The 11,293-nt window shown below is 54.8% G+C and overlaps 1 protein-coding gene across 2 annotated transcripts; it reads right to left on the minus strand.

The window, feature by feature from the left end:
• Positions 1-2,430: 2,430 nt before the first annotated feature.
• VPS18 (VPS18 core subunit of CORVET and HOPS complexes) lies at positions 2,431-10,596 on the minus strand. 2 transcript variants are annotated; one of them, XM_024732499.1, is made up of 5 exons: positions 10,180-10,596; positions 9,055-9,196; positions 6,795-6,886; positions 4,790-6,660; positions 2,431-3,761 (listed from the first exon to the last, which is right to left on the minus strand). In XM_024732499.1, the coding sequence occupies exons 1-5, from the start codon at positions 10,268-10,270 to the stop codon at positions 3,036-3,038; spliced, it is 2,922 nt and encodes a 973-aa protein (XP_024588267.1). In that variant the 5' UTR covers positions 10,271-10,596; the 3' UTR covers positions 2,431-3,035. The 2 variants fall into 2 exon arrangements, with proteins under 2 accessions (XP_024588267.1, XP_024588269.1); XM_024732501.1 differs by lacking the exon at positions 10,180-10,596 and having other exon boundaries at positions 6,795-6,934; positions 9,055-9,173.
• Between the last annotated feature and the right edge of the window lie 697 nt (positions 10,597-11,293).

The following is an 11,293-nucleotide window of genomic DNA, read 5'->3' on the forward strand; positions in this document are numbered from 1 at the left end:
CCCTCTCGGCCCCCTAACCTTTTGTTTCCCTGGCGCCAGGGGGGCCAGCGCCAAGGGCAGCCTGGAGCCTGGAGGCCCCCTCCCAACCAATGGGGTTGGGGTGCCCGGCCTGTGACCCGAGCTCGGGGCAGGGGGACGCTGCGCAGGAACTGCGGGAGTTGGTGGTCCTGGGGGAATGAGCTCACACCCGGGCTGGCCAGGCTCTGAGCCCCGCGCCCTCCCTGCCAGGGTTGGTGCCTTTGGCCAGTCTGCTCTGGGGACAGGAGAAGGGCGGCGAACGGGTCACCCGGGCCTCAGACGTAGGGCGGGCACACCCTCCGGGGGCCACACCTCCCTACACCGGAGGAAAGGAGCCGGTGAGTTCAGGAAGCCAGTAGACAGCGCCCCCTAGTGCCCACCGCTGACTCGGCCAGGCGGCCCCCCAGGGCCCTCTCAAGGGCGGGCCTCAGGAAGCACCTGCTCTCCAGGACCAGTGGCCGCCCTGCATCTCCCCCAGGTGGCTTCCTTGTTTACAGGCCTCCTGCCCTGATCCCAGCGTCACTGCCTGTGGCCACTCCTCCTATTTCCAGTGACCGCTCCAGGAGCAGCTCATTCATCTTGGCCCCTACCCACGTAGCTGCTCCCCCACCCCACCCCCTCCTGGCCCTCCCCCAGGCTTAGGGCCAAGGCCCAGAGGGCCGTCTCTCTCCCCTCCACTCCAGGCCTTGCTTGGTTTCCAGGGATCTAAGAGCTGTGGCTTCCCGTTGCCCTGACTCAACGGAACCCCATTCTGTCAGTGCCAGAGAAGACTGGGGCCTTTTTCCAGGAAAGAGGAAGCAGCCTAGGACCAGATGGGCAGGCTTAAGAGAGGACAGAAGGGGCAGGGGTGTCCCAAGCTGTCTTAGCCAAGTCCTCTGGGAGGAGGGAGCAATAGGGCAGTGTCTGTTTAACTAACATGTATTAGGCACCCCATTATGTGCAAAGACAGAAGCCCCAAGCTGTTCCAAGTAAGCAAGTGACCATGCCAGTGGTGGGCCAAGGTTTATACCTAGTTCTCACTGACAGTGGGGAATACGACCCTGAGCCCACTACTGGGCATGTCTAGGTGTGAGGGGAGCCTTAGGCCACATGGGGAGCAGGAGCCCTCCAAATCTTCCTGGAACGGGGGAAACGGAACAGGATTAGGATGCCCTCTACTCACCCAGTGGGACCCTACCCCCCATTTGCTTCCATTCTGGCTTCTGGGGCAAGATGGGGAGTCTGAGGCTCATCAAAGATGGGTGGCTTCTGGCCCTATCCCTTGGCAGGGGCCATGAAGAGACCCCGTTGTTCTAGTGGCTGGAAAAGAATAAGCAGGGCAAGATTCTCCCAGGGCTGCAGAAGATAAAAGTCTTGGAAGAGGATTAGGCTGCAGGGGCAAGAGAGACGCCTGCAGTCACTAGCCAGGTGACCTGACCCCAGCCTGATTCCAGGAACACTCACTTGTTATTTTGTTTCAGTCTGGGCGGCTGATAGACCACACCCATAAACCTGGGCAGTGGACTGTGAACACCAGTCCATGGAGCAAAGGGTGCTCAGCTGATGTCACGGGAAGGCCCTGCTTCAGGACTCCCTAGGGCTTAGCCTCGAGCCACAACTAAAGAGCTGTAAGCTGGGGGGATGGGCAGGTCAAAGGAGATAGATGGGGAGAAAACCTATCTGCCAAATGCCATGGATGGTGGCAGTGGTATTCTCGCCTCCATGTTGGACCTCAACATTATGTTTAAGGGACTTCCCTGGTGGTCCAGTGATTAAGACTGCTTCCAATGCAGGGGGCACAGGTTTGATTCCTGGTCGGGGAACTAAGATCCCGCATGCCACGCAGCTCTGCCAAAAAAAAATCATAGTTTAATGCCAGACAGTGGTAGGGCAGTATCAAAACTGAGCAGAAGTTGAGAAGGCAGGGATGCAGGCTGGCAAAGGGAGGGGCAAGCAAAATCTACCATGCGTAAGGGCCAGTGGAGAAAGGAAGAACGAGGGGCTAAGATTTATGGTTAGGCAGTGGAGATAACAAATAAACTCTTGGGAACAACTAGGGAGGGAATAGACCTAGGAAGCACCAGTGGAGAAAGTGACTTGAGAAATCAGCGCCCCCTGCTGCCTGAGTGTGGAGGGTTCTGTGGGGAGCAACACCACCTGCTGGCCAAAGGGAAGAACAGTCCCTGCTCCTAGACTTCGGAGGGTGGGCCCTAATTACCAACCGAAGCCTGGAATCAGAACGGATACAGTGGAAGGCAAAGAAGTGAGCAGAAAATGGCAAAAATCATCCTGTCACATCTCCAGGAAAAGGTGCAAGGGCCAAGGCTTGAACATGCAGGGCCCTGGCAGCTTCCCCATGACACCCTAGCCCCTCTTGGAGATCACTCACACACCACTCTGCCCAGCATCAACACAAAGCCATCAACTCCAGTCACCAGTGCAGACAGTTTAATGCTCTCCACCCCATCACCATCTCCCACTGTCCTCCGTGAGGCCCTCTGCCCCAGGGTATCCCTCACACTGGAGCCCCAGTGTGCACAAGAGCATGCCCACCATCAGCACCACCTTTCTCCCCATCCCATGCCCAGGACTTGGAGGGGTTGTCTTTTCACCTGTGGGACCTAGAAGCCGACAGAAGAGAGGGCTTCTGAGGGAGAAGAGCCACAGAGTGAAAAGGAATAATGGTAGGTAGTGCTCCAGAAAGAGAACATGATGTGTGTGAGGAGGGAAAAGGAAGAAAGAGCTGTTAGACGCAGGGGGGATGGTAGTGGGGTCAGAATTCTGACTTCTCCAGGCTAAGGCCCTCTGTTGGGAAGCAGGCTGACGGCCTGGCAAAACAGCAGCTCTAAGGCAGCCCTGAAGAACAGCACAGGCAGCTGGCAGAATGCACTCATAGCTCACCCCTCGAGGACAACAGCTATGATTCCGCTCCCCCCACCACAGTCCCAGCCCAGCAGACCAAGGACAGATGACGCTGTGGCCTTCCCAAGAAGGGACAGCCCCCGACCACCTGCCCGCCTATCGGGGTTGACACATTCCTACAACCAACTGAGGTGCTCCTCCTCGTAGCGCTGAGGGTCGATGAAGGGCCGGTCAATAGAGCGGATCATCAGCTCCCCACAGTACACGCACTCAGCAGCCACTAGTTCATCCAGGTCAGCCTTGAGCTGTTCCCGGCTGGGACCCCCGGTGGCAGCGCCCCCCTCGGCCTCCTTAGCCCGGGCAGAGCCCTTGGCAGGGGGTAGAGCGGCGCCCAGCTTTCGCTGTAGCTCCTCGAGCCGAGCCTGCTTGTAGGCTGGCAGGCCAGGCCGCACGGCCTGCAGCAGGCAGTCAGCGTGAAACATGTGGCCACAGAGGAAGAGGTAAAAAGGGCGGTTGAGCAGGGGGAAGTCGCAGGTGGCACATTTGTCCTGGGGCTCCACGGTGCCATAGCGGCCCCGCAGCTCCTGCAGGTCTCGCCGGATGCGCTGGGCGCTGGCCGTGGCCTCTTCCATCTCCCGCTGCAGCTCTTGGATGTGGTGGTTGTAAGCCTTCAGCGAGCTGCAGATCGCCTCCTTGAAGTGGTCGATGGTGACGAAGTCAGGGAAGAAAGGCAGCACATCCTCGATCTTGAGCAGGGGGCAGCTGGCCAGGCAGGCCATGGCCGTCTGCACATCCTCCTCCTCCTGCACCACATGCCGAGCAATCTTCAGCCACAGCTTCTTGCGCAGCTCCTCATCTTCCTCGGGCAGGTCAGCACACTGCTTGGCCAGGTCCACGTCCACCTGTGGGGAGGCTGAGAGCATTAGGGTCAGGTCCCACTCAAGACAGGGTCTGTGGGAAAGACAGAGGCCCAGCACTCCTGGCAGCAAGTGAGACGGGGCTCCTCGGGGCTGGGAAGGAACCTGTCTCAGTAATGGGCCTGCCTCTGTCAGGGCTACGCAAACGCTACTTATGATGATGGGCCTGCAATTTTAGTGAATTTACAAATCACCTGGGGAGCACATCCAAAATACAGATTTCTGGGCCCCACCCACAGACATTTTGATTCAGTAAGTCCTGGGTTCAGACCCAGGAATTCCATTTTTTTTTTTGGCCTCGCTGCGTGGCTTGCGGGATCTTAGTTCCCCGACCAGGGATCAAACCCATGCCCTTGGTAGTGAAAGTGCAGAGTTCTAACCACTGGACCGCCAGGGAATTCCCTCGAATTTTATTTATTTTTTGCGGTACGCGGGCCTCTCACTGTTGTGGCCTCTCCTGCTGCGGAGCACAGGCTCCGGACGCACAGGCTCAGCGGCCATGGCTCAGGGGCCCAGCCGCTCCGCGGCATGTGGGATCCTCCCGGACCGGGGCACGAACCCGTGTCCCCTGCATCGGCAGGCAGACTCTCAACCACTGCACCACCAGGGAAGCCCCCCCTCAAATTTTAAATAGCACTTCACACGATCCTACGCAGGTGACAATTCATGATCTGAGCAATGCAACTCAGCACTTTCCCCTTCTGCAATTGTGGCTAGCAGGTATGCAGAATTTACCTGTGAGGGAAGTACTATAACATCATCCCCATTTTGCGTCTGAATAATCTGAGGCAAAGAGAGGTTCAGAAACCAGCCTGAGGTCACACAGCTTAGTAAGAGGCAGAACCAGAATTCAAACCCTGACTTGAGTCTGTGTTCTTAACCTCTATACCACAGTTCCTATCTGGGAGAGAAGCCAGCACCCCCTAGCCACGGTGTCCCTCTGACCCTTCAGCACCTGAAGCTACTGCTCTCCAGGCCCCTCTCCTGGACAGGGTCAAGGCTCATTGGCTCACCTGCAGGGCCAGGTCCACAGCCTCCTCATACAGCTCCAGGACCTTGTAGACATGGACGCAAGCATGGTGGTGGCCATGCTCAGCACAGAGCCGCAGCGCGTACTTGAGGTCATAATGTACCCGGTGCGGGCTGGCCCCGGCCTGCTCGAGGTAGGCCAGCAGCGAGGCTGGCTGGCCTCGGGCATAGAGCGACAGCAGGTAATTGTGAATGGCCTGATCAGTCTCGCCCAGCACATTCACGCAGAACTCCATGTAGCGGATGGCCTGGCTCACCTGCTGGGCCTCGCCACCCTGGCTATAGTTCACCAGGGCAGGGATGAGCTGCCGGGCATCCAGCCGGCTGCCCAGCTCAATCCAGGCGTCCACCAGCTGGCGAGGGATGTGACGGATAAGGATGGGTGAGAACTTGTAGAAGAGCTGGGGGTCACGGTGGCGGGCCAGCACAGCCAGGGCCTCCTCGTAGGCCTCATGCTGGCAGTGGTATGCCACCACGCGCTCGTAGTCCTGCATGATCACAGCGAAGTATACCATGTGCTCTGTGTCCCCGTGGCTGGCGAGCAGCTCGTGGATGGAGGCCCGGCTGGCGAAGAGCCACTCCTTGTGGCGGGGGCTGCTTAGGAAGGCGCGGAAACGCTCCCGGGTTTCCCGGTAGAGGTTCAGGGCCTCAGGGTCACCCTGCAGGGCCCCGAGTCGGCTCAGGTAGAGCTCCGTCAGCCAGGCGGTAAGCAGTGTGGCCTGGGTGCGCTCAGCAGGCTTCAAACTGGCCAGTTTTCGCTGCAGGAACTCGGCCAGCGCCTCCTCCTGGTGGGCCTCCAAGAACTTGAGGGCAATCTCCTCAAAGTAGCTCTGAGTCAGGGCGTAGCAGCGGGCACTCTCCAGGTAACGATGCTGGCGGAAGCAGAAGTCGGCCTCCCGGGCCAGGACCGTGTCCAGGCAGTCAGGCCGCTCTCGGCAATACTCTTTGGCCAGGTCGAAGCGGTTCATGTCCAGGTAGGTGCGCCAGACATCCCGGGCCTCCCGCTGTACCTGGTAGCGGAAGACGGCCCGCTCGGTATGGGCCCACAGGTGGCCTGTGGAGGAGTCCTTCACCATGTGCTTCAGCGGCCCAAACTTCTCCAGGAAGTGGTCCCGCAGCACCACCTGCCCCGTCAGCGTGCACACCGCCTCCACCCGGTCCGCCAGCAGCAGCAGGAAGTGGAACTGGGTCAGGACGATGGCCAGGGGTGGGCTGGCCCCAGGACCCACCCCCTCTGGGTACTCCCATACCCGCTCCTCACTCAGCAGGGAGTCGGGACGCCCACAGTCCAACGAGCCATACAACACGCCATCCCCCATCATCCAGGCGAAAGCCCGGGGTGCAGAGCGCAACTTGGGGGTGTAGAAGGCCAACTCACTGTAGCCCAGACTGCTGGGGAACTCACGGAATGGTGGTGGGTGGTCAGTGTAGGCAGCAAAGAGCCCTGAGAAGCCCTGGGCCTCAGCTCCCTCGGCTGCTCGGCCTATGAACTGGAAGAGGCGCTGCCGAGTGGTGGCGATGACAAACCCACGCCCTTCAGGGCCCCGCTCCGCCTCGAGGGAGCACACAGGTGCTGGGCCCCCTTCTTCGTTTAGCACGTACAACGGACGGAAGTAGAGATCCGGGGCAGGGCCGAAAAGCCCACCCTCGCTGGCCGAGAGCTCTGCTTCAAAGATTTGGCCTTGGGCAGTGCCGACCAGGATGGGGCCTGTGCTGCTCTCAGTACCCAGGGCCTTGTTCCAGCCCACACTCTCCACCAGCTGCCCCTTCCAGCGTGCCAGGGGCCGAACTTTCTGTCCATTACGGTTCACGTAGAGGACCTCAGTGCTGCTCAGAGCGATCAGCAGGTGAGAGCCTGGAGTGGGGGAGAGCACGGCACCCTAGAGGATGTTGCCATTCCCACCCTCAGATCCCACCCACCCAGGCAGTGACCTACCCTCAACACCCCCCACCCCCTACCCCCCATCTCAGAACTCTACCACCACTTACCAGTAGGGTCCAGGAACATCTTGTGAACTTTGGCATCATCCTTGCGCCCCAGCTCCATGTGGTTGGGTTCATTTGCTTTGCCTAAGTCAATGCTGTTGGGACAAGAGTCACAGCCTCACTCCAGAGAAGGGCAGATCCTTCTGTTGAATCACAGACCTCTTTATAATCTGATGAAAGGCACAGCCTTTCTTCCCTGAAATCTACATAGACACACAAAATTCTGAATACAATCCCAAGGGAACTCTGAAACACATGTGGGGTCCTCTTTAAGAATGCTCAGCTCTGAGAACACCCCCACTTCATTCTGAGAAGTCACTAAGCAGAAGTCTTTTCCTTCTGCTCAACATACCTCCAGTGCATCTAGGAAGATAGGCAGGGGTATCCCAGAATGCCGGGGTAAAAAGGGAACAACAAATAGTAGCTAATGTTTACTGAGCATTTTCTATATACCAAGCACCATGCCAAGAGCTTGAGCTAGTATGACCTTAACTAACCTTCACAATAACCTTGAGGAGTGCTCCCTTAAGATTATTTCCTATTTAAGGTATTTCCCTTATTAAATTCTTTTCAAATTATATGCTCATTCTAACTAAAGAATCAATACAACAGTGTATGAAGAAAAAGTTAATGATTTTCTTCCCAAACTCCTATTATTCCCAATGGAAAAAACTGATGTTAACATCTTTCTCCATGTTCATAATATAAACAAGCTTATTTTATCAGTTTTTACAAAAATGTTTTCACATTGTATATATGTGTGTGTATGCATATTAATTTATAATTTGCTTTTCTCACTTAATGATATTTCATGAACATCCCACTGGGTCAACAGATACAGCTAACTCATTGTTTTAATAACTGCATAATATTCCCTTTTATGGGTGAACTATAACTTAATCATTTTCCTACTGATGGATATGCAGCTTGGGTCCAGTTTTTCCTACCACAAATACTGCTGGAATCAACATCCTTGTATCTATACCTTTGTAAACTGGTACTTTTCTTTCTATGGTATGTATTCCCCAAAGTGGGACTGCCAGGTCAAAGTTATAGATATTTCAGTGTTTAACAGACATTGCCAGATTATTTTTCCAAAAGATGGTGGCAATTTATACTCTTTCCAGCAATGTATGAGAGTCCATCTCTGTGTATCTTCACCAGCATCATATATTGCTGTTTAAAATTTTTGCTAATCTGATAGGTTGAAAAAAAATGATATCTTACTGTGATTTTGATTTGTATTTCCCACAGGCTGAAAATTATTTTCAGATGTTTACTGGAAAATTTGTAGTTCCTCTTCTGTGAACTGCTTGTTTATCTTGTTTACCCTCCCTTTTCTACTGAACCGTCTTTTTTCGTTGTTTTTTTTTTTGGCTGCACCTCACAGCTTGCGGGATCTTAGTTCCCCAACCAGGGACTGAACCTGGGCCCCAGCAGTGAAAGCGCCAAGTCCTAACCACTGGATCACGAGGGAATTCCCTGGACTGTCTTTTTCTTATTAATTTCTAAGGGCTTTTTAAGGAACAGGAATGTAAATCTTCAGTCATATGTAGAAAAACATTATTTTCCCACCATCTTTTGTCCTGACCTGCTTCATATGCTTTTTTATTTCTATTCTGTCATAACAGCAATCACTATGTGGTCAAATCTATCTACCTTTTCCCTTGTGGATTCTGGATTTTCCAGCTTCAGTAAGAAGGTCTCTCTTCAGCCCAAGAACACTGAAATTTATTAAATATTCTTTTAACATTCACACTATTTTTTATATTCAAATAATTATTCCACTTAGAATTCATTTTTATGATACAGAGGTTTAGCTCTGTTTCATCCCAGATGGTTATTCTGGATAGATAAACAATTTTGCTGACACCTTTGTCATATATTAGTTCCATTTACTTATACTAGTTATTTCCAGTTTTATTGAGATATTTTATTTCCATTTATAGTGGATTTATTTCAGGACTCTAGACCGTTTCGCTTATCTACATGACTAACTTGTGGGTTGGTACTGTCTTTAACAGATGAAGGGACGTGTTCAGAAAGACTGGATGACTTTCCATCCCTGTTAAGTGGGAGAGCTGAGCTCAGAGTCTGGGTCTACTACTCTACTGGTTCTCTTTAGGAAGGGATAGGATATTTCCTGAACATTCCAAATCCACTGTTTAACCTGCCCAGAGTGGAAAAAAGGCCCGGTCAGTCAGTAGTTCCAAAATACCACCAATCCACTCCCTACTCCTAAACCTTTTGGGTCCTCACTTACCGGAGTAGTGTATCCTTGCCCAGGCTCATGCAGAGCTGATTGCAGGAGACGACAAGACTGGTGATACGCTCAGAAGGGGTAAAGTCAATGCGCTGCCTCGTGAAAATGGGCACTTCCTTCTCTAGCTGGGCATTCACATATCCTAGGTGAGGAGCCAAGGAAAGGTTAGCTATGGAACAGAGGGAGGAAGGGCAACATATTCCTCTCCACCTTCCCAACATATTGCTACCCCGGGACCTTGGTTAGCCACCACTTGAATACCAATATATCAAGCAGTTTGCTAATCACCTCTACATTAGTCCTAGGCTACATTAGGGGTTCTGGGCTCTTCCCACATCTCTGAAATCAGTGAGGGGTTGATTCTTTGAACCCTTGGGATGCTGTTACACCATGATATACCTGCTCCCAGTGGTAATGGGGTGGGCGGGGAAGGGTTGGGTGTTCTCCCTTATCAATCTTTGGCCAAGCAATCCCAGCTCAACTAAAGTAGTCTAGTTCCGCTCTCTCCCCTCCTCCTTGCCCATGCAGTAATACTCTCAGTGAGTCTCCAGAAGAATGAGGGCGGAGGGATCCTTGGGGAATGCTTCCAATCAGTTGGTTAAACTGCTGCAAAAACTTCCCCTCAACGCCCAGCTGCACACAGCTCTAGCAAAAGCCTAAGGTACTTCATTTTCCCCTGTTCAGTGACAAAGTTCCCTCTAGGACCATCCCTCCTTCCCCTACGACACTCCCATTTCACCAGTTCTTTGCCCACTCTTTTCCTCCCACCTCCAGAAAGGGCCTGGTGGGAAAAACACTGAATCAGATGAAGCCTATTCTCATCTGAGCCTATTCTCAGTTTTCCCAACTGCGGCCCTGTAAGCAAGACACTTCCTTATCTGAGTCCCAGTTCCCTCTTAGAAGGACCCTAGTGGCAGGGCCTAGATCACGCGGCTGCTCTTGCTGCTCTTTCAATCTTCGACCATCCACCAGCTGGGGGCCGTAAGTGCCTGAGGAGAATCAAGGGCCTAGACCCAGACTGCACGTCCAGGAGGTGAACCCGAGCTCCTGGAGCCAACCCCTCCGCTCCTCTCTTGCAGATGCCAGGAGAGCTAAGAGGTGCAGCGGCGCCCTCACTTCCCTTACCCGAGTGGGGGATGCCGACGCTGGGGCAGCCGGGCTGCAAGACGGCCGAGCGGGAGAGGGAGTCCTCGTATTCATCTAGGATAGACGCCATGGTGCCCGGCCTGTGGGTCCTCCGTCTTGGGCCCAGGGATTACAACAGGGCTCCCCCCAGGGATCCCCGTCTCCCCGGATTGGAAGCTGCGACTCCCCAGCCTCGACAGGGATCTGACAGATCCTGGCAATCCGCCGCCGACTCCTCCTCTTTAAAATCCTGAGGATCTTCTCACTCTCGCCTTATAGAGCGAGAAGACCGGGGAGCTCTCCCCCTTGAATCTGGCGCAGTACTGCACCCAACTCCCGCCCCCAGGAGATCACCGGCTCTCCCTAGCCGATCTCAGGTGATCCCAACCTCGCCCGAGCAGCTCAGCTGACTCCCGCCCCCGGGACGCGCGCCTTTAACGTCACTTCCGGGTTCTCAGATGCCCACGTTTGCTCCCGCAGAGAAGTCGCGAGGCCGGCCCTTGGGAGATGCGGTGAGGACTGCGGCGGGAGGGCGGGGCCGGGGTGGTGGTGGTGTGGGGGGCTGGGCAAGGCCTATCCCGCTCTCGAGGGGAGTCGGGTCGAGGAGCGTTGCACATGTCCGAGCTGTAGACTAGCTGGGTGGTGGGCGGGCCCCGCTGAACACAGGCCCCTCTGGACCCTGCTGCAGTTCCAGGCTTTGACACCAGGAGGCAATCCCAGCTTTCTCAAACCCCCTTCCCCCACCCGCCCAGCGCAAACTACCCCCAGACAAGGAGCGGGTCCCCAGCACCTTTCAGGCCCAGGCTTCCCTCCCTCAGAAGACTGCTCAGCCTCTCTGTCCAGCTCCCGCTCCCACCTTTTAAAACAGCCCGTTGGGGACATCCCTGGTTGCGCAGTGGTTAAGAATCTGCCTGCCAACGCAGGGGGCACAGGTTCGAGCCCTGGTCCGGCAAGATCCTACATGCCACGGAGCAACTAAGCCCATGCGCCACAACTACTGAGCCTGCGCTCTAGAGCCCGTGCTCTGCAACAAGGGAAGCCACCACAATAAGAAGCCTGCGCACTGCAGGAAGAGTAGCCCCCACTTGCTGCAACTAGAGAAAGCCCGTGCACA

Source organism: Neophocaena asiaeorientalis, unplaced genomic scaffold (assembly GCF_003031525.2).
Source record: "Neophocaena asiaeorientalis asiaeorientalis breed wild unplaced genomic scaffold, Neophocaena_asiaeorientalis_V1.1 scaffold119, whole genome shotgun sequence".
Taxonomy (NCBI): domain Eukaryota; kingdom Metazoa; phylum Chordata; class Mammalia; order Artiodactyla; family Phocoenidae; genus Neophocaena; species Neophocaena asiaeorientalis.